This window comes from Equus quagga, chromosome 16, assembly GCF_021613505.1.
Source record: "Equus quagga isolate Etosha38 chromosome 16, UCLA_HA_Equagga_1.0, whole genome shotgun sequence".
Classification (NCBI taxonomy): domain Eukaryota; kingdom Metazoa; phylum Chordata; class Mammalia; order Perissodactyla; family Equidae; genus Equus; species Equus quagga.
In genome coordinates, this window is record NC_060282.1 from 60,497,036 (window position 1) to 60,521,166 (window position 24,131).

General features: G+C 38.8%; 1 protein-coding gene across 3 annotated transcripts in view; it reads right to left on the reverse strand.

Annotated features, from left to right (window-relative positions):
- ASPH (aspartate beta-hydroxylase) overlaps nt 1–24,131 on the reverse strand; it is a 208,054-nt gene that overhangs the window by 28,953 nt on the left and 154,970 nt on the right. For all 3 annotated transcript variants that reach the window (XM_046641925.1, XM_046641924.1, XM_046641926.1), the window contains 3 exons: nt 22,046–22,144; nt 19,917–20,006; nt 15,019–15,156 (listed from right to left, as the gene is read on the reverse strand). In XM_046641925.1, coding sequence (XP_046497881.1) covers nt 15,019–15,156; nt 19,917–20,006; nt 22,046–22,144 — 327 coding nt within the window. The remainder of the gene's footprint in view (nt 1–15,018; nt 15,157–19,916; nt 20,007–22,045; nt 22,145–24,131) is intronic.

Consider the following 24,131-nt stretch of genomic DNA (forward strand, 5'->3'; position numbering starts at 1 on the left):
TGACTGACAGTAGGCTGGCTTCCTGGGCCAATTATTGTATGGGTTGGTTTCCCGGGCAGTTTGCTCAGGTTGTAGGTCAAGGTTCTATCTTTATACATGCCCTGGCCATTGTCCAACTGTACATTCAGCCTCTCATTATCCTCACTGAAGGAAAAGGGTAACATTAGGCACTGAGCACTGGGCAAGAGAAGAGTCTTGGGGAACTGAATTTTGCTATTTCTAGAGAGCAGGAGAAAAAGGATGTCTTCTCCTCAGAGAAAGGAGAAAAGATATTCCAGGTTGTCAGGAGAAACATCCAGCCTGAGGGCTTCAAGGACTCTGAGGGCAAAGGAGACCCACATGCCTCATACCCTGGCTCAGAGGGCCAAGGACACTGGCCGACATCCTTAGTCAGAGGAAGGTAAAAGGGGAGACAAGGTACTATCGTCCCTTCCTGGCTCTGCCTACGGGGAATCGCGCACTGAGCTGCGTCCTGAGGGAGCTCCAGCTGCGAGCAAAAGTCCCAGAGTGCCGAATCTCAAGGGGCGGAAAGTCTGATGAGGAGGCTTCTGTGTATATATAATATAAATCACTTGATAAACAAATAACTCATCTGCAATGTGTATGTGCATATTTATATTTAAGACATCAATCTGTGCGTATGTAAGACATAGATCATGACCTACAGGATTCAAAATTTTGGAACCACACACAGAGCAGCAACCTACAGGTACAGTTTGTAATTAGTCTGAAACAGCAAACACTGTACTGGGAGTCCCCAAAGGGAGTCACAGATAAAGCCAAGTTTTAGGCTTTTTCTTTTTACATTGACAAATACTGAAAACACACCGATTTCACTTTGAGATAGAAAATAATTTTTTCGTTTGAAATAATTCAAAGACTATCAAATATTTTATTCTCTTGCTATGTTGCCATCATTGGCATCATATGCAGTCCTTTAACCTCAGCAGAGTATTGACTCGTACTAAAGGCTCACATTTAAACACACACAGGAACACCCACAATGGTGGGATTTGGTTGTGTTGCATCCTGCTTTGTTTTTGAGCCTTATTAAAACCTTGTAGGAGAGGAGGAACTGAGGTAATTATTTGTCATTTAAAAATAAAGAAACGGAGGCTCAGATGGAGGAAATGATTTGCCCAAGGTGTCAGAGCTGAGGGCAGAATTAGCCTGCTTCTAATTGTAGGGCCCCTTTTAAAAAGCTTGCCTTTAAATCACATAATCCTCAAATTGTCTGAGTTCTCTGAACTCCCATTGTCATTTTGTTGCCATTTTTAGTGAAAGTATCATTGGAATCCAAAAAGTTTAAAGTTTGGTCTAGAAAAATAGGATTAAACTATTATGTTAATCTTAAGGAATTGCTTTCAGCACTTCTTTATACTATGATACTTTTCCATGTAATTGCTAATCCTCTTAATTTGCAGCTTAATTCCACTATAATCTGACATTTTTGCTTCTTTCTCAATCCCTTTCATTTCAAAAGTAGTTCAGTGAAAACATTCAAATATTTAATCGCACAGATAGAAATGCTGAACCGCTAATGTATTACTATATAAGTCTTTTGTCCAGGTGACATTATTCATACACAATGGATTTCTTAATTAATAAAAGCCACAGTCTGAAGGAAAATGACAGAGAGAGTATCATTCTAATCAATCATTCTTATGCACTGTGTCACAACATTGGCAAAATATTACTGGGCACTCCTCCAACTGTAATAAAACTACAACACGAAGAAAGGAAGACTTATCTGTGATGCTATTTGTTATATCAGAGCAGCTGCTCTGAAACACTCGGAAAAATGCTGCAATAGTTCCCCCCTTTCCCAGTGATGAATGCAAGTTAGGCAGCAGGAAAAACAAATCCAAAAGGGATATTTTAAACTATATTTCTCAGTTGCTATTGGCTGTTGTGTTTTCAGTGTGACTACAGTAATTTCTGTGCATGCATGTTTACATCTAAATTAGCCATGGAATACTGTGGATGAAAAAGGGAAAAGCAAAATTTTTAGGTATGGTAGCTTTTCTCTGGCTAGAAGAGATCTTTCCTATTTATAACCTAGCAAAGCCTTTAATCCATTTTTGTTTCAATTTCTATGTTAAATACCCCCAAGGCACCCTACGGCTTTGATATTTGTGATTTGGGCAGCAACCTACTCAATTTTAATGAAAACACACCCAACAGAGAAAACTCTACTGGAATATTTTTCTCTAATTGTTTTCATTGAGTTACATAACCTCTTAACAACCCTGGTACACAGAGTTGCAAAATTGCAAACTCCACAAGGAGGAGGAACAATGAGAATTCAACAAAAGAGAAAAACACAGATGATGCATTTTACTGAACACTGTCCCATGCCTTCAAGAAAATTGCACTCTACATGTCACTGAAACACACAATGAGAATAATTTAAATGAAAATGTGCTATCTATTAATTGTCATATAAGGGCCAGAATCTGCGTAATTATCCTAAAAGGATTTTGGCCAAACACAGCAGCTACCAGATCTAGAAGGTTTCCACCTTAAGATGTTAATGCCTGGGTGATGATCCATAATCCATAATATTCCAATCAGCAATTTGAAAATGGAAGAAAATTTTGTGCAAGTGTCAACTGAATGGGCATGGGCCCTGGTTTCCTCACAAAGCAGGCTCTCTCCGCACAGTCATTATAGGCAAGTGGTCACCTTGAAATTATTATTTTTTTAAGTCATAACCGGATATGATATTAACATTTCTGCAAATAAAGGCAGTTAGCAAAGTAAAGCTAACTTTACAATCACAAAGCACTAAGTTTTAAACACAAGATGTTATGAACTCTGAGAATCCATGCTGCTGGGGACCCTGAGATTAACGCTCAGGCCTTGCTCTTCTCAAATAAAGTAGAACTTAAAACAGGCAGGGCTGAAATCAAAAGGTCCAGGGAAATACAATTTGAAATAAAGACTTGATTGGCAAAAAAGAAGGACATGAGACACAGGAGCAGACATCAGTAGCTTTGTGGGCATAGTGGGGTACAGATGGAGGTATGTACTGTGAGGACAAGAAGACCTCATATCAAATCTCTGCCATGTCACCATTAAATACTGGACCTTGGGCAAACTTCTTAACTTCTCTAATCCTTACTTTACTCACCTATAAGTGGGCACAATGATACCCATCTTACAGAGCTGTTGTAAAGATTAGAAGTATTATATACAAAAGTGCTCAGCACACTGATGAAGCTGGTGGCCAGACAGCCATTAATGATTAGGTAGCTAGTCACTAAAGTTGTTTTTCCAGGCAGTTATTAATTGCAGCCTTTAGTTATTTGCCTGCTCAAAGTTAGCTGTGATGCCTATCCTTAAAAGTCATGTAGAGGGGCTGGCCCCGTGGCCGAGTGGTTAAGTTGGCGTGCTCCGCTGCAGGTGGCCCAGTGTTTCGTTGGTTCGAATCCTGGGCGCGGACATGGCACTGCTCAAAAAACCACGCTGAGGCAGCGTCCCACCTGCCACAACTAGAAGGACCCACAACGAAGAATATACAACTATGTACCGGGGGGCTTTGGGGAGAAAAAGGAAAAAAATAAAATCTAAAAAAAAAAAAAAAAAAGTCATGTAGATAAGCAATATATTACCAGACTCCACTGGGTTCCTTACAGATAACATCTCTGATGCTTGGGTCACCATGGTAATGGGAGCTCCAGTTGTTTTTCAGGAACTGAGAGTCAACTGCTTGTCCAGTTCCAATCAGTTGAAACCACCGACCCATCAACTAGGCTTGCGTGAGTGTCCAATAGGTGACCCTTTGATATCAGGGGGGCCAAAAACTCTACCCTCAGATCATGCTAACACTACCATTTTGTGAACATGAGTCCTATGAAGAGCCATGAAGCTTCACTACATTTGCGCAGGTCATCGATTATCCCACTTTTCCTTACCTCCAATCATGTATCCCCACCCTTTAGACCACCCTGCCTCTTTATGACATAAATATCCCTAATCCCCATTTTCAGGGAGATTTGCTCTCCTGCCTGCTTGCTTGGCTGCATTGGGAATAAACCCTTTCTCTGCTGCAAAACTCACTGTCTAGGTGACTGACACATCATGTGGCGGGTCAAACGGGCCTGGTTTGGTAGCACTGATTGCAAATAGGAGCCATTTAATACATGATAGCTGTTATATTATTATTTCAGTAACATATAATAATTCAAAATTGGATTTCTAAGTTATTTTTTTTAGAAACTAGAAAATATTTTCCTATGAAAAAAGATAAATTAAATTTATAAATTATGATAATAACAGTAACTAGTATTTACTGAGCCTTTCCTACTTATTAAATCTTCTACACAACTATGGAACAAATACTATCTACATAGGCAATTTGCAGATAAAGAAATCAAAACACAAAGAAGTGTTGCTCGATGTCGCATCGCTGGTGAGGAATAGACCAAAAAGTCAAAACCAGGCAATGTGGCTACGGAGCTAATGCTCTAAACTGCTTCACTGCCTTGCCCCACTGGTGAGCAAATTAGATCTTCTTCGTCAATCCCCAGAAACTTGCTTATTTTTAACATACTTAAAGGACAATATACTGTCACAGTTTCCCATTTTAACAGATTTATTGAAATGTCACTCACACACCATAAAATTTACTCAATTCAGCGGTTTTTAATGTATTCACAGAGTTGTGCAACACTACCTAGTTTTACATCATTTTTATCATGCCAAAAAGTAACACCCTACGCGTTAGCAGTCTCTTCCCCCAACCTCATCTCCTTAGTCCTTGGCAATCACCAATCTACTTTCTCTCTCTATGGGTTTGCCTAACGTGGACAGTTTGTATAAATGGAATCATGTAATTCATGGTCTTTTGCGACTGGTTTCTTTCACTTGGCATAATGTTTTCAAGGTTTTACCATGTCGTACCATGTATCAGTACTTCTTTGTTCTTCCATTTGGTAGATATACCACATTTTGTTCATTCATTCATTCATCATGTAGATGGCCATTTGTGTTGTTTCCTCTTTTTGTTATTATGAAAAATGCTACTATGAATATTCACATACACAGTTTTGTACGAACATATGCTTTCATTTCTCCTGGGTATATACCTAGGAGCAGAATTGCTGGGCCATATAATTACTCTATGTTTAACTTTTTAAGGAATTGCCAAACTATTTTCCAAAATGGCTGCACCATTTCACATTTTCACCAGCAATGTCTGGGGGTTCCAATCTCTCCACACACTTGCCAATACTTATTAATGTTCATCTTTTTTGTTATAGTCATTCTAATGAGTGTTAAGTGGTATCACATTATGGTTTTGATTTGCATTTCCCTAGTGATGAATGATTTTGAGCATCTTTTCATATGCTTCCTGGCCATTCACATATCTTCTTTGAATAAACATCTATTCAAACCCTTTCCCCATTTTTTAACTGAGTTATTTGTCTCTGTATTACTGAGTTATCAGAGTTCTTTTTATATTCTGGATATAAGTCCCTTGTCAGATATATGACTTATAAATATTACCTCTCATTCTGTGGATTTTATTTTTACTTTATTGATTGTGTCCTCTGAAGAACAAAAGTGTAAGTTTTGATGAAATCCAATTTATCTATTTTGTCTTTTGTCACTTGTGCTTTTGGTGTCATATCTGAAGAAACCATTGTCTAACTCAATGTTATGATGACTTACTCCCATATTTTTCTTCTAAGAGTTTTAGAGCTTTCTCTCTTACAGTTAGGCCTACTTCCATTTTGAGTTCGTTTTTGTTTACAATACGAGGTAACTTCATTCTTTTGCATATAAATATCCTGTTGTTCCAGCCTCAATTCTTTCCTCATTGCATTGTTTTGGCACCTTTGTCAAAAATCAACTAATCATAAATGTAAGGGTTTATTTCTGGACTCTCAATTCTATCCCACTGACCATGCAGACATATTCTTATGGCAGCGTCACACTGCCTTGATAACTGTTGATTTGCAGTTAAGTCTTGAAATTGGAAAGTGTGAGTTCTCCAACTTTGTTCTTTCTCAAAATTGTTTTGGCTAGTCTGGGTCCCTTGTATTTTTTTATGAATTTCAGGATCAGTTTGTCAATTTTTGTGGGAAAAAAAAAGCATGAGGAATTTTGATAGAGACTGTGTTGAAACTTTGTCAATTTGGGGAGTACTGTCATCTTAACAATATTAAGTTTTCTGATTCATAAACATGGGATGTGCTTCCACTTATTTAGATGTTTTTAAATTTCCTCCAATAAGGCTTTATAGTTTTCAATGTACAAGTCTTGCACTACTTTGCAAAATGTATTCCTAAGTATCTGTTATGGGTCAAATTATGTCCCCCCCAAATTCATATATTAAAGTCCTGACATCCAGTACTTCAGAATGTGACCTTGTTTGGAGATAGGGTCTTCACAAAGGTAATCAAGTAACAATGAAGACATTAAAGTGGGCTCTAATCCAATATGACTAGTGTCCTCATAAAAAGGGAAAATCTGGAGATGGACATATACACAGGGAGAATGCCATGGGAAGACGATGGGCAGAGATCTGTAAGCTATGGCACTCCAAAGACTGCCAGAAAACCCCCAAAGCTAGGAGACAGGGATGGGACAGATTCTCTGACAGCCCTCAGAAGGAACCAACCCAGCTGAAACCTTGATCTTGGACTTCTGGCCTCTAGAACTCTGAGACAATAACTTTCTAATGTTTAAGCCAATCAGTCTGTGGTACTTTGCTGTGGCAATTTCAGCAAACTAAGACAGCATCTTATTCTTTTTTGATGCTATTGCAAATGAAATTGTTTTCTTAATTTCATTTTGTGGAGAATGCTCCATGTGTACTTGAGAAGATGCTTTTGTTCAGTGGAGTGCTCTATAGATGTTTGTGAGTTCTAGTTGGTTTACAGTGTTGTTCAATTCTTTTACTTCCTTGTTGATAAACTGTCTAGTTGTTGTATCTATTCTAAAAAGATAAGTCTTAAAATCTCCAACTATTACTACTGAATTGTTTATTTCTCCCTTCAAGTTTATCTGTTTTTCCTTCATGTATTTTAGTGTTCTGTTTTTAGGTGCATACATGTTTATAATTGTATGTCTTCCTGATGAATTAACCTTTTTATCATTACAAAATGTCCTTCTTTGTCTGCAGTAGCACTTTTTGTCTTAAAGTCTATTTCATCTGATACTCATCTAGTCATTTCAGTTCTCTTTTGGCTATTGTTTGCATCAGATATCTTTTCCCATCTTTTTACTTTCAACTTATTTGTGTCTTTGGCTAAAGTGTGTCTCTTGTAGGTAGAATACAGTTGAATCACTTTTTTTAACCATTCTGTCAATCTCTACCTTTTGATTGGAATATTCAATCCATTTACATTTAATAGAATTACTGATAATGTCTGCTATGTTGCTATTTGTTCTTTATATGTCCTATCTTTTTTTATTCCTCTATTCCTCCATTACTGCCTTCTTTTACATCAAATGTTCACTAGGTATCATTTTAATTTCCTTGTTGTTTATTTTACTGTACTTTTTTGAGTTACTTTCTTATTAGCTCCCCTGGGTATTAGAATTAGCAACTTAAATTAAAACAATCTAGTTCAGTTAAATATTAACCTAACTTCAATAGTATAGAGAAATTATGCTCTAATATAGCTCTGTTCCCTCTTCCTCCTTTGTGCTTATTATAGTCATACAAATTATATCTTTATATATTATGAGACCATCAACACATTTTATAATTATTACTTTATGCAGTTGTTTTAAAAATCAGGTATAAGAAAAGAAGAACAAAAAAAATACCTCTGTTCTCTCTTATGTTTACCCACGCAGTTATCTTTAGTAGTACTCTTTATTTCTTCATGTAGATTTGTGTTACTGTCTAATGTCCTTTCATTTCAGCCTCAAGAACTGTCTTTAGTATTTACTGTAGAGCAGGTCTGCTACTAGCATTAAATTCTCTCAGTTTTTATTTATCTAAGAATATCCTAATTTCTCCTTTATTTTCAAAGGAGAGTTTTGCCAGATACAGAATTTGTGGTTGACAGTCTTTTCCTTTCACTATTTGAATGCCATCCCACTGCTTCTGGCCTTCATCATTTCTGATGAGAAGTTAGCTGCTGGACATATTGAACATTCCTTTTCTGCCATGAGTCACCTTCCTCTTTGTGCTTTCATGAATCTCACTTTGTCTTTAGCTCTTGAGAGTTTGACTATGATGTGTCTAGGTATGTTTCTTGAGTTCCTGTTAGGAGTTCAGTGAGTTCTTGGATGTGTAGATTAATGTTATTCATCTAATTTAGGAGGTTTCAGCCATTATTTTTTCAAATAATCTTTCTGCCATCTCGTTTCCTCCTCTCCTTCTAAGGATCCCATTATGCATGTGTTGGTACTCTTGATGGTGCATCACAGGTTGTTTCCTTCATTCTGTTTTCTTTTTGTTCCTCAGCTTGGATGATCTCAAATGACCTATCTTCCAACTTGCTGATTATTTCTTTATTAGTACAAATCTGTTGTAGAGCTTCTCTAGTGAGTTTTTTTTTTCACTTAGAGTTGTACTTCCTGACTCCAGATTTTTCATTTGGTTCTTTTCTATAATTTCTGTCTCTTTGCTATTATTCTCCATTTGGTGATACATCGTCATCCTAATTCCCTTTAATTCTTTGGACATAGTTTCCTTTACTTATTTGAAAATATTTATAATAGCTGATTTAAAGTCTCTGTCCAGTAAGTTCAGCATCTGGGCCCCTCATGAAGTTTCTATTGACTGTATTTTTTCCTATTATGTATATATTTTCCAGTTTCTTTGCGTGTCATGTAATTTTTGTTGAAACTGGATTTTAGATTATATAATGTGGCAACTCTAGAAATCAGATTCACCCCTCCCCCAGCATCTGTAGTTGGTGATTTTTGTTTTTGTTGCTATTTGCTTGTTTGGTGATTCTTTGGATTAACTCAGTGAAGTCCCTATTACTCTATTGTAATATATGATTACTAAAGCCTCTTTTTGGTTAACTTAATGGTCAGCTAATGAATGGTCAGAGATTTGCTTAATTGCTTTGAACCAGTAACTCTTTCTCTCTTGTTGAGGGGCTGTGTGAGTTTGGGGGCTTGCCTGCAATGCTCAGGCAGGTTATAAGTCTGCATTAGCTTTCACGTTTTGCTTGCGCAGAGCCTCAAGGTCAATCAAAGGTGAAAGACTGTGGCCCTCTCAGGTATTTCCGGGCATGCACACCATCCTGCCTACCTGTACATGCATTGGCCTTCTACATCCCCAGGAATATGTCATGGCTTTTCAAAGCCCCTCACGGGCATCCCGTTCACTAGATCATCTTTTTTAAGCCTTTTTTTGGGACAGGTTCTTGCTTGCCCCAATTGGTACTGCTACCTTAGGCAGCTATGATATTAAAAAGAAACTGCCACTGATTGTTTTGACTAACAGCCTGGGATAAAGCTTTACTTATGAGTTAGGTCAAATAAAAACAATGTCCTGAGAATGGGGTTTTCCAAGCAGGACAAGATAAATAAATAGTGACAATGCTTTTGGTATGGAACTTTTTGAAGTGCTCCAAACCTGATCTGCCCCCACTAATGCCTGCAAGGCTGTGGTCTTCACAGCTACTGCTGTGAGATAACCAGTTTTCAAGGCTACCCTGGAGCTGGGGAGGAATGGATGGAAGTACGTCACATTACTATCCCCCAAATCCTGCTGTTCTTACTGAGGTTTAGCCAGTTTTCTTGAACAAATACTCCTCAGATTGTTGTAAGTTTTTGGTTAATGTACAGAGTTCTGAAAAAGTTGATTTTGACATTTTTTTCTCTGTGTTTTCAGTACTTTTATGGAGGGAGAGATTTATAAAGATATTTTCTCTGCCATTCTGAAGTCCTACTGATGAGGATCAAGGCTGCCCCAGGGAGAAAAGCCCAAGGCGTCCTGCCCTACATACTGATTTATATCATCCTCCAGGAAGCATAGGATGTCCTGTCCTGATCTGATCTGATTCTTAGCCAATGTTGTAGGACCACCTAATAACCATAACCAGACCCCACCTGCACTGCTACCATTTTAATAACTCTGTTACATGATCTTTCCTTTGTCTTGTAAAGAAATAACTCACATACCTATGCCTTATAAATTTTTCCCTGCCCTCAACCCACTCCAGCTCTTCACTGCCCATGGGTCCTGTCACCATGCTATTCTCTGAATAAAGGGGCACTACCACCAGACCTTGAGAGTCCAAGAAATCTTTCTTTCTACTCCTCGGCTTGCCCAGCCTGCATCACTACCCTTATATTATATAAGCAATTAAATGGTTGAAGTTTCAACAGGAACTCTGAACATTCTAAACATCCTTCCCTATTACGCAACAGCAATTTCTAGAAAAGAATGACCTTATCCCTTGCTCCTGAAATAGCAGGGAGAGGGGATCTTTCTCTTCTCTAGGCCTCCTTGTCCCAGTGCAGTGGCAGTAAGAGAGAATTTTCCCCACATTCAGGGAAGGCCAAGAAGGATGCTAATTGTGCCAACTGCTTATATGTAAGAAATGCTAAATAGTAAGATTTTTATATCCCTGAGTCTTCTGACGCATCTATGAAACAACTAGAGAAAAGAAAGTTTATAGGAACTCATACAACAAACCTAATTTCTGAGCACCTATCATGTATTAGATACTGTGCTAGTCCTGGAAAAAGATGGGCATGGGCCCTGCTGGCTTAGAGCATATGATCTCATGGGGCTACAGAGAACTGAAGAGCCATTAAATACTGTGTGTTAAGTGCTTAAAAAGGATGTACAAGGTAATTTGGGTACCAGCAAGGACGAAATCCCTACCTTATCCTCCAAAAAGAAGTGACAATTATCTAACCTCTAAAGGATAAATAGGGATTGGCTGTGAAGGGGATAGGAAAGGTGGAAAAAGGGAAGGGGTAAAGGAGAGGACACTATCATATGAAAAGGTCTAGTGGGAGGAGGAATTGTAGGTGAACTGAAGACAGTAAAGGACAATGGCAAGTCATAAGGACAGAATAATAAACCTGGTATTTTGGGTTAAAAATCATTGACAAGTCTATAAAGTTGGAAAGGAGTATTAACCATGAGATTACAGCGTAAATCAATTTTCACATTGAATATTAATGTCTCTATGCAGCTGGAGACAGAACAGAAACAGTGAGAATTATATTTTGGGAGCACAGCTTTGGTAGAAACTTTAATTGCAGTTGAACCAGAGTGGAAAATTAGAAAATGAATGATAAGAAAGGGACAACTGAAAGCAGAGAACAACATTTGGGTGTGAGTGCACGTCCAGTCAGGAGGGAAGTGAACACAGTAGGTCGCCTCCAAACATTCACTGTGCCTCTTCCCCCTTCCTAAGAGACCCCTGATTATGTTTGGGTGTTCACCCTTTTCTAGATAATCCATTCAATTTAGAGGAATCTGACCCTTTTCTGGCTCCAGGTGTTAATCTGGTGTTTTGAGGAAAATCTCATAGCCTCTTGCCAGTAATTCATCCTGAGTGGAAATGTGACTTCAACTGGCTCAGTCAGCCTGAAGGGAGATTTCTGGTCCCTGCTTGATGGAGAGGCACAGGCTTTCTCCTGCTGGACTCAGGAGGAGTCTCAGACTCCCCTGTAACTGTGACTGCCTATGAGACATGACTATGACCAATAGGACAGGGGTCTGCTAGGAGGTTTCTAGAAGGCCATTTAGGGCTGATGTGGTGGCTCAACGATGTTGTGAAGCCCCGAAACACTTTCCAACCCTCCATTCCAGTTGCTGCTGGCAGCCACTGTGCAGTAAGCCAGCACAAGGACAAAGGTGAGCAAGGAGGAAGTGCAGAGCCGAGAACGTCTTCCTCCTGATTCTGTTAGCCCTGAAGCCTGCCCTCCTGTAGCTTCCTCTACATGAGTCGATGATCACATTCCTTCTTGCTGAAGCCAGGCTCCAGTTGTATTTCTGTCACTTGAACTTGAAAGCATCCTAAAAGTAGGGATGCTAAAAGTAGAAAAATAAATTCACAAAGAGATCAAGAAAAAAAGATTAGGTGGTAGAGGAAAATCAGAAGAGCTCAGCATGATACCATCTGAGAAGGATGGAATTTTACAAAGGAAAGAATCACTGACGGTACAAAATTTATCAGTGTAGATTTATCAAGCAAGATGTTTTTCCTGTACTGCTTCTGCTTTGGAATAGAGCCTCTTTAAATCAATCTGCATTCATTGTCACCACACTAAGGTTTTCTGATCTATGAAATATTCAAAGGCTAACTGATGACTTTACAAGTGGATTATGGTGATTAGAAAGGGTGCTTTTGCAATGAAATATAGAATAAACATGGTCAAGTAAGACTTATTTAATGTAAATACATTGAAACTTTTCTTTTCCCCCAGTAGGCCAAATTAATCAGTGAGGTCTTATAAGTCTTATAGACACGTTTTATCCAAGACGTTCTTTAATAAAAAAATTACGAAAAATGTAAAACATATACCTAAAGGTAGAGAGAAGAGTATTAAGAAACCTCCATATATCCATTGCCTAGATTCCAAAATGACCAATTTTGTTACTCTTGCTTTTCCCTTCTTGCCTAATGCGTGAAGGTAGCTATATTGCCTGGTGGTAAAAAGAGCCCACTGGATCTGCACTGTGTGACCTTCCCCCATCTGATGGGAGTGGACAGAGGGGGAGGTATTTGCTAGACTAGTATTGCCGCCTGCAATGTAGAGCAGCACAGTGGCTAAACCTGAAGTCCTTTCCCAAGGTGGAAAAGTTAGGGTACAAATGAAGAAAAGGAGGAACAGTAGCTGAGGGTAAGGGAATGAATAAATAAAGCAATGAGGGAAATCCAATATTACAGCAACACCTCAAAAGAGGCTCAGGGCAGGAGACGATATTGTCTAACTCAATAATACCAGCTGTCTGAAAGGGTGAAGCCATATGTTGCTAAGATCACTCCCGCTTTTGGAACCTGACAAGATCTAATGGAGGCTTGCCAACCTCACTGGCCTCACCCTGGGAGACATTTTCATATGATAAGATGATAGACGGGACTAATTATTAATGACTGAATGTGACTCCAGTAATGTGGCAGGGTCTATTAACTGCTACGATCCTTTTGTTTTAAGGGATCTGTGGTCAAAAACCAGGGGGTGGCCTGTGGTAACATAAGAAATATATTTGGTCTTTGTCAGTGGTTCCAGCACAAACTCCCTAAAATCCATGAAATTTCCTGAATAACAGGAGTGCCTTTTGTCATTCATAAGGAGCCCTTTTTGAGCACACCTGAATTTATGCTAATGAGGTGACAGGATGGGGCCCCTGGATAACACCAGGATGGGGCTGGTCACCAGAAAGACCAAGTGACCAGAGGGTTGGAACTTTTAGCCCCACCCACCGACCACTTGGAAACGGAAGTGAGTGCTACAGGTTAACCTCTATAAAAACTGTTGACAAGAAGATTTAATGAGCTTCTGGGTTGGTGAATGTGCCCACATGCCAGGAGGGTGGTGCACCCGAGTTCCATGAGGACAGAAGCTCCAGTGCTGGGGATCCTTCCGGAACTCGCCCTATGTGCCTCTTCATGTGACTGCTCATCTGTATCCTTTGCAATATCCTTGATAATAAACTGGTAAATGAAAGTAAATGTTCTGAGTTCTATGAGCTGCTCTAGCAAATTAATCGAACCCGAGGAAAGGGTCGTGGGAAGCTCTGATTCTGTAGTCAGCCAGTCAGAAGCACAGGTGACAATCTGGACCTGCTACTGGCATCTGAAGTTGGGGGCAGTCTTTGGGGCTGAGCCCTTAACCTATGGCATCTGAAGCTATCTCCAAGCAGTGTCAGAATTGAGTTAAATTTGTAGGACACTCAGTCAGTGTCCACTGAGAATTGCTTGGTGGTGTTAGAAAACACACATGGGAGATATAAAATCAGTTGTTTGAAAACCAGAATGTATTTCCTTACATGAGAATGTATATAAGCAGTTAGATTCTCAGGCCAGACATGTGAAGTCCAGCTAACCCAGACTGATGACATCTTTTACATTTTGAGTAGAAAAGAATATCACTGAAACTTAATCTACCTCCCGTTTTGTTCACGTGTCTAAAAAGAAGGAGCTCACCAAAGCAATAGTGAATGTCTGACCAGCCTGTACCAAAATCATGAAGGAGACTTTCTTATGGTTTGGATTTAATCTACTAATCTTAAAGCTTCCAAGTTTTTGTTTCTTTTTTAAGCCATTAAGTTGTTAGAATCACATAATTTCCTTATCCTACATATCTGACCCAACGTTTTCTAAAACTATATCAAATTCTTTTATAGGCTCAGGACCGGTGGTTCTCAAAGTGTGGTCCAGGGACACCTGGGGTTCCCTAGAGGGGGTCTGCATAATCAATACTATTCTCTTAATAATACAAGAATGTTACTTGCTCCTTTCATGCTCATTTTCTCACAGGCACACAGTGGAGTTTTCCAGAGGCTACATGACAAGTGATATCCCTGCTGTAATGGGTGTATGTGAAAAGTAGCAGTGAGAATGCCATCATTTATTAAGCCAGATATCAAAGAGTTTTGTAAAAATAGAAAACAATTACCATCTTCTCACTTCATTTTTTTGTTATGAAAATATAATTATTTTTAAAAAGTTATTTATATTAACATATAATGGAATTATTTTACTTTTAAAGAATTCATAAATAAATATTATATTTTCTTCAGTTTTAATTTCTAAGAGTTACATTGATAGACATAACCCCCCCCCCCACACACACACAAACTCTTCGGGGTGTCAGTAAGTTTACATAAGGGCATAATGGGGTCCTGAAGCCAACATGTTTGAGAACTGCTCTTCAAGACAAATTCCTTTCTTCACCATCTCAACAACTTTGGCCAGTGAGAAAAAAAGACTCTTTTTGCAATATTTTTTGCAAATTTCACTGGAAATAAAATCTATGTCTTCCCTGGCATTCCTTTCCATGAGAAGCATTCTCTGGTTTTGAGAAGGAAACGGATAACGATTAGGGGACAATGAAGTCTAGGTTGACACTCACCTTCACTAACTCCGTGTAGCCTGTCTCCTTTGGGGTCCACCACGGCTGGGCCTTCAGTCCGTTCACGTTGTACAGGGAGCGCTGCCAAACAGACGCAAAATGTCCCCTCTTGTGCCCAAGCTCGTACCACTTATACGCCTGAAAGAATTCAGAAAGATTGAACTCCCAATGAAACTTTTATTAATTTTAAAATTAAAGTCACTAAAAATAAGGTATTACTTTGTGACATTTAAATAAAGACCTTGCTAGACAGGTGATCAAATCTGTTACACTGTGAAAATACTGTTGACTGGGTATCTGATTATGATCTATTATTATAAATAAATGTATGTATTTTATTTTCACTCTTAGGCTGTAAGGTCTCTGAATACAAGATTCACGCTGTGCTCATTTCGGTCTCCCCCCGAGTGTCCAGCACAGAGTCTAGGACTTATTTGTTGAATGGATAAATAATTTAAGACACTAATGTAGACTATATTTATATTTTAGGTTTCATTTCTTAAGTTCTATTTTTATGTTTCCTTTAAAAGGAAAGGATTCTGATTCTAATAATTTCTTCAAAGATATTTGCATTTACTGAAGTGGAGTGGTAAAATGGAGAGCAACATCATTTCACATGTACATTCTTGCCATGCCCACATTTAAGAAGGCTACCTCAAAGTGCCAGAGTGTAAACCCTCCATTAAATTAAGTAGACAGAAAGGAAATATTATTCTGAGCTGGCAATAAATATAGTGATAAACAATATTAGATTTTTTAAAAGGGAACTTTTGTTCCCTTTTGTTTTTCTCCTGCCATAAGGGATAACATTTGTGGCTTTAGGCTGGCTGTAACATGATACAACTTGCCTCCAAGAAGACTAGCCTTTTCAGAGACAGCTGGCTGCAGAGTCTGCTGCTCCATATGTCTCCTTCAAATGATGCCCTAACCATATGCTCTCCTAGTGGCCTGTCCCACGTGCTTCGTGCCCCATGCACGCTCCACTGTCTTTAGATTGGGAGCCGAGTCTAGCGGTGGACTTCACAGTATGCGCCTATTATTATAACTCTGATCTAATGATTACTTAGTGATTTTGAACACACATTTTGATCAATTAAACACAGGCAGTTAATATCAAGCGGATTAAGAAGATATCCAAGAAGAAAATCTTCATAAAACTCTAGATATAACTGAAATGTAAAAAATAACTTTCAAAAGTCTTTTAAAATTCCTATGTCAAAATTTCCTTCATTAGAAAATCGAGGGTGACAGCAGCACCACCTCATACTCTCAGCAACACTTCCAGTTTACCGCTCACTTTTACATGTGTAATCTCATTTCATCTTTCCAAGAACCCCAAATATCTCCACTCAGAAAACGCTGAAACTGAGGTTTAAAAAGGCTAAATATGTTGAACTGTAACTCAGGCTCCAGGCAACTTGGTCTACTCTCCTTTCATCTTTGTAGCATTAAAAAAAAATTTACCAAAAGTGATCTTCTTATTTATCCTTCTCAATATCTCAAATTAAGAACACATATGCTAATTACTGTTATATGGTTTTCTTGAAATATTTGTAAGTAGTAGCCATAAAGTAGTTTCTTTAAAAACCAGAAACTTCAAATGGCTAATAATTGTCTGATTTTAAAGACATAGCATTCTACCTTTGAAATTAATTTGACTTTTAGGTATTTTTGTCCAATTTACATTTAGGATTTTATCTCCTATACTTTTCAGTATTAAAGTGAACAACAATATTAATTACAACAGATGATTTTTTGAAACTCTTGCAGTCCATTAATTTTTGAATCATCAGCAATTCATTTTAAGGACTAGGCATATTGTTAGAATAGTGAGGAAAAAAATTATTACTATAAGAAAATCAAAACAGCAAACCTCATAGCTCTAGTTCAGGACTTAGAAGTCTTAGATTTTAGTCCTGGCCTTAACGCTCACCACGCTGGATGCCTGGGAAAGTGACTTCGCTTATAATGGTGTGTTCAAATAATCTATAAGATTTTTTCTGACACTCAAAGTTAGTATTAGTCTATCAAACAGGACCCTTGATTTTATACTCCTCTGCCATTTGACTTTTAGGGAAACAAAACTGTGACAATGATATATCAGGAATTTTAAAAAAATCATCTTCAATGATATCTTCAATTATATAGAGGACGCAACGAATTCAGCCAGATTGCCTTTTTTTATTTTACATCTAAACTACCTGACAATAAAAATTGCTAGAAAAATCAATGATCAAGTTAGAATCATCCAAAAATTTCCTCTTTACTCTTACCTTTGTATATTTCTAATCAGGAATACTAAAATAGAAAGGACACCTCGGGCACCTTCTTAAATATATTTTATATCAATGTCTACTATATTTCACATTATTGCCAGGATAGTTCACACACACTTACATTCATTACACAGAAATAGTGTGCCAAAAGATTCCAACTCAGAAAGCCAGGCCCCAGCCTGGGAACACGCCCACCACACACGGCCCCAGCTGGAGTCTGTTCCGGCTGGAATGCAGCACACAGTGGTGCATGGGAGACGCGCTTGTGAGAAGGGTTGGCTGCAAATGATCTGCGGAGGATCGTGAATGCCACTGCTTGGAAATGGCCTTTATTTTACTCTGCACTGAGGGGTTTTTGAGCATAGGATGGCCTGGAAGAAAGTAAGACTAAAGCAAGAAGCAACAGTAAGGTTCTTACAGCCATTGCTGAAGTGGAAGGTAACAAATGACAACACTGACCAAGCAAGAGGGAAGATGAGATGGATGCCAAAGACAGGAGGAAGCTGACGTCCCAGAATGTGGCCTGACTAGACTGGAGTGAGGAGTGGGGCCTGCTGAAGGACAGGCAAGAGCCAAAGCTGATTCAAGTCCTCATCTTGGAAAGTTGGCAACACCATCAAATGAGAGACAGAAGCCAGGAAGAAAAATGGTTTAGAGGAAGACAAATGAGTTGTCTCTGTGACATCACGTGGTGACACTAAGCAGGCAGTAGACATATGAATCTGATCTTTGAGTAGGAGACGTAAGCTAGAATGTGGATTTGCGAGTTACAGAAATACTGGGACCAGCTGAGGCTGAATTGCTGCAGGACTACGCTGGTTTGTCTTCCTTTCTCTTCCTGTCCATACAAAACAAACCTGTTGGAAAAATCTTCCTCAAAAACAATTTTCCCATCAGCTTCAGTGCCTGGAGCAGAGCTTCATGCATAAGAACATGGGGATGCTTGCTTCCCAATATGCAAACTGAGAGCATGAGAGTCATCAAATCACACATTGAACACCTAACATTGGGAATATACTAACATGGGGTTTCGACAAGCTTGTTTTTGTACTCCTATAACGATGAATCCTCGTGAAATTTTAAAATTCAAGAACTGCACTGTTCTTTGTATATTAAAGGTAATTAAGCTGATAGAACAGTCCCATAGGTTCAAATCCCAAGTTCTTAACAAATGTTTAATAGTGCATTCTTTGCCCTTGAAGTAAGGGCTGTTTTCATCTAAGATGTGAGAATAAATCAGACTGCTTTTATCTCTCTTCGCCCCAGACCCTGAGATGTTCAAAGATAAATTAATTAGTGACAATTACATTTATAGCAATCAGATATGAACATTTATCCAGTGTTAGATACTGTAGCAAAATCTTTCTTATCCCTCTCATTCAAAAGAGATACCGACATTTACATCTAAAAGAATGAAGGAACACAAAAGAGATCCTGATCAGCACTTTTTTCTCCCTTCTTTCTCTTCACCTCTCATATTTCATTCTATTTCAGTTGACTTACTGGTAGGTTAGAGGGGGAAAGGTAGGGACATAGAGAAACATATAAAGAAAACAGTGTCGATCATCCAAATCTCTATTACTCCAAATTGGCTTATGTCTCTAGCTGGCAATTACCCCGTCACAAAACCCCTTGCTCCGATGAATCCTCAATTGTCCAAATGGTCCCATGTTCTTATTAATTTTAGAAACCTGAAGCTGTGTTATCCTTAGAGGTCACTTTATTACATTTACGGAAGGCAGTGCTTACAAAGATTCAATGTCTCACTTCATCCTTTTATCCCTGACTCCAAGGAGAGCCCAGCACAGAGCCCTGAGATGTGTAGGACAGGAAAGGCAGGCTTCGCTGCCCAGCAACGTCATGTAAATCATGGTGGATTAGGAGGGTTGGGGAATTTACGGTATATGATGTCATGATTAATGATCTAATGTTACGTTTAAAGAAGCTGACATTGTACTCAGAAAAAAGTAATAATCACAAAGAAAACATGTATCTTATTTTAGCTACTACATTTTCTGTGCCAGTACCTGTCATTACTATAGCTACACGTGTTTACCTTAAACTTGGTATTAAATATTTCAGAAGGTAATTTATGCAATTAGTCATTGGATTCAGTGTGCTTAGGAACCAGGTGAATAAAGACTTCATTCTAAATATAACTACTTTTTAAATTCCAAAATAAAAATAAAAATAACTCTAGGCAAACTGTTAAAAAAAAATTTAAACAATTTCAGAGATGTCTTTTCATTTCATAATTTTAAAAATATTTTTCCAAGGCAATGTTTCTCTCTCTCTCTGTACACAGAGACATGCGTACATACATCCACACACACAGACACATACATGCATATATATACACAGACTAATTTAGAGGCAGTTTCTATGAATATTCAGGTACTTTCTTGAAAGAAGCCATAAAAGTCAAATCCTAAAAATTCTTTATAGGATTAAGTAGGAGTTGTTGGATTGTTTCAAAAAACAATTTAAGCAGCTAAACAGTTTCAGTTCCCACCTTCAAAAGTTTATGCTCAAAGAAATTTTTCAAATGTAAATTTCTCCTAGAATTAAATCCCCCCCATTTTATCCTCTGTTAAAGAGCACAAAAGTCCACAAACTCATTACCTCTTTGTTCCCAACCCTCTGCATGGCATCCCCCAGGTGGAAATAAAATCGCCCATCATCAGTGCCAGGATCCCCAGATTCTATTCCTTCCTGTAGAAAAGACAGTGTTAGCACTTATGAAAGAATTAAATAGCAGATTTAGTTCATGGGTTTACTTAATCTTTATATACCATACGAAAATCCAAGAACCAGAAAAATTAATCTCAATATTAAAGTTCGACAATTAGGTTACTGGTCAACATTTACAATGCAAAACCAAAAGGAGGTGAAGAAGCTAAATTTAACAATATATTCATCATTAATTAACATTAATTAACAGCCCATAAATTTGGTAGGATGCTTTGTGAATTGTCTCTGCGGGAGCAATCATATTTCAATATCCCAAAGAATTTCTTTGTCTGCGTCTCTATCATATTCCTTTTGCTCTCCAAATCTGACCATATGTCATCAAGAGGCGTTTTTATCCCTGAACCACAATGTTCAGTTGCTCACAGATGTTTGAAGTGATAGAGACCCAACTGCAAGAAATATTTTTTCCCACTCAAAACAAGTGTCCCCAACATTTTAATAAAATCTTTTACAAAATGTACAATAGGATTAAAGCCAAACGGAATCTTTCAAAATGTAACCGGTATTTAAAAAATCCTACTCTAAAACACTTAGCTGATTTCTACCCCATCTTCCACATAAAGACTGAAATGGAGATTTATGTAAAAAAAAAAAATAGAGAAAATATGAAAGAGAATGAGTTTAGAAAAGTAAAAGGTCAAAGGTAAAAAATATTTAAACGTCAAGGAATTCTTTCTAAAAATCTGCATCCTTGAGGCCTCTTCATAAGAAGCCCATTACCGTTTACTGGGAAGCAATATTATTTGCATAATGTTGGGAAGTATGAAAGGTGAGGAACAGGAGAAGCATGGCTCAAGGAGGACAGGTTCCATCAGGCCTCCTTAGGGATACTCTTTGGCCCTCATAATGTCAAAGGAATCTAAGGTGAATACTTTAAATCAGAGGAACCCACATGCCCTCAGCGTCCTGGCGGGGAATGTAAAGGACAACAGAGGCCCACTGACAGCCAAGACAGAAGGGGGTGCATGCCCACCTCACGGGGACACCCCTGCTGGTCTTCTGTGCTGGGATGTGGGCCAGATATGACCTTTCGTGTGAAACAGGAAATCTGCATGATGATCTAAAATGTTCATATCCTCAACTAAGGCAAGCAATTAAAATTGCTTTTAATAGAATTATCTTGGCTAAATAAAACATGCAAGCTATTTGTAATCAGTGGGTTGCTATTTGGGATCTCTGATTTAAGTCATGTGAAAGAAAGAGATCATAAAAGCATAATATACTGCTACTTAAAAAAAATGTTCACAGGTATTCAATCAGCTACCCATCTAATAAGGTAGCTGCTAGCTAATGTTACTATTTAAATTAAAATCAACTGAAATGAAAAATTCAGCTCCTCACTCACACTAGCCACATTTCAGGTACTCAATAGCCACAGGTGGCTAGTGGCTACCACACTGGAGAGTACAAATAAAGAACATTTCCACTGTTGCAGAAGGTTCTGTCGGACAGCCCTGACCAAGACCAAAAGTGATGCTGGTGAACTGACAATGATTCAACTAGATACGTGAGAAAAAAAGGGCAGCATGCTTTAATCTGAATATTTTGAGCTATCAGGCTTTTGGGGGTTTCACTTATTCAGTCTGCAATTTTCACCTCACTTTGTAGAGGGTGCCATGAGCCCTGTTCAAACGAGTCTCAGCATATAATTAAATTGTAGAAGGAACATTTAATGCATTGCCATATTTTAAAATACCATATCAATAATTTTTCTCTACTTCTGACATTTAAATAAAGGCCAGTAACAACTGCGGTTTTAGGAATTTCTTCATACAGTCTTTTCCAAATAGTATCTGCTCACAAAGTCGGTATTTCTATATCTGACACTGTCAATTATGGTTACGGTCCACACTGCTGAGAATGTCATGGTCACAGGGTGTACATTTTGGTGATGAAAAGATTCAGCAGTTCATGCCAATCAATCTACAGTGTACCATCAAGGGTGTCCAACTGACTCAAAGGAATGGGAAGAAGGAAAAAGGAAGAGCAGGGACAGTTACCTTTAAATAGGGAATGCTCTCAGCGATCCTGTTCTGTGCCTTCAGGATAAAGCCGTAATGTACTTTAGCAAAGCCATCATTAGGGGTCACATTCAGAACCTAAACTCAAAGGAAACAAAAAGCTATTGTGATGGACTACAAATTCCATAAATGACTGTCACAGCAAATGTTAATTAGCCCCGCTGTCCTTGGACTGGATTACGATGTCACAGCTTACAACACTATGGTGTTTTATTTCATTGCAATAGATTAGGCTTAAAATAATGGCCCCATTTTCCCTCAACTCGAAATGTTCTCACATCTACACATTAGCTCCTCAAGAATGAAGAACTAAATGTAAAGGCAATGATTGCTAAAGCATTGCTTGAACACTGCAAATCAGCTAAATATCTGTCAATTGATAGGACTTCACCATTTTTTTAGTGATCAGGAAAAAACTGCTTTATATTTGCTACACTTGAAGTCAACTCTGAATGCTTATAATACATTTCTTTATATACGTACTTTATACGTTGCCTTAATTAAGAGAAAATTTAGGGCCAGCTCTGATGGCCATGCAGTGAAGGTTTGGTGTACTGTGCTTTGGTGGCCCGGGTTCAGTTCCCGGGCATGAAAGCACACCACTCATCTGTCAATAGCCATGTTGTGGTGGTGGCTCACATAGAAGGACTTACAACCAGAATATACAACTGTGCACTGGGGCTTTGGGGAGAAGACAAAAGAGAGAGGAAGACTGGCAACAGATGTGAGCTCAGAGCAAATCTTTCCCAGCCAAAAAAACCTTAGATTTGCATTTGTAATACATCATGAGCCATTCATTCAACATAAATTTCCCAAATGCCCAGACCATTTTAAGGACTGAGGATAAAGTGGTGAGCAAGTCCAATAATCTGTGATAAAACCCAGGTAAATATTTAATATAAATCAATCATTGTTTACTATCATATGGATTTATTTTGATTAAAGATAAATTATGCAAAAAGCCTATAAACTAAATACAGCACTGAGAAATCCAAACAACAACATTCAACTTGTGAAGCTGCTTAAACTCGTTTATGGAACAAAAGTGAAAGATGAAGGTTAGCATTGGGTGCATGTAGAGAAAAGATGAATATCCTGTAACTGCTCTTCATCCCTGAGCCTGAGTAGGGAGCGAGTCAGAGCCACCATGGGTTCCTTACACAGAAGGAGTAAGTGCGCCAGGAGGGGGCCCCCATGCCCTCTGTGAGCTCACAGCACACAGTGCCAGTACTTGAGTGTTTTCCGTCTTGTAGTTGATCTTGCACCTCATCCATTAGCGAATCCAGCCAACACCACCTTCGAAATACATTCAGAATCGTACTCCTTGTGACTTCCCTCACCGCTGCCACCCTGGTCCCTGTCTGGTCTCTCCCCCAGCTTCTTATAGGAGCCTTCTGACTACTGACCCTCTGCCTTCCAGCCCCTCTCTCCTGTAGCCCATTCCCCAGCTGGGGTCCTAAATGGACTCACTAAATCCTATGTCAGACTTCAACCGTCCTCTGTCCAAAACCCAAATGGGTTCCATTTCACTAAAAGACTAAGTTCTAGGAACAGCCTCCATGGCCCCCCTTCAGTTGGGCCTCTCTACTTCTCTGGCCTCCTCAACTACTGGCCTCCTACCAGCCACTGTGAGGTACCCTGGACTCCCTGCTGCTGGTAGCAAGCCAAAGGCACCCCCGCCTCAGGACCTTTGCATGTGCAGTACTCCTTTGTCTCACTCTTCTCTCAGACATCCAAATGGCTCACTCTCTTCCTTGATGAAGCCCTTGCTCAAAGGCTACTATCTCAGCGAAGCCGAAGCCCAACCACCCCCATCACTAGTCTTTATCCTGACTCCTTTTTCTTCATAGTACACATCACCATCTGACTTAATAATTTTTTATTTCTCCCAGTAAGATGCAAGCTCTACAGAGATTTTGTCCATTGCACTCACTGCTGATCGCCAGTACTTAGAACAGTGTTGGGTATGTGGCAGGTGGTCGAGAAATCTGCACTAACTGAACAGATGGGTGCATGCCGGGTTTTCCTCCCTAACTAGATCTCTGAAAGCACAGACTCTGTTGCT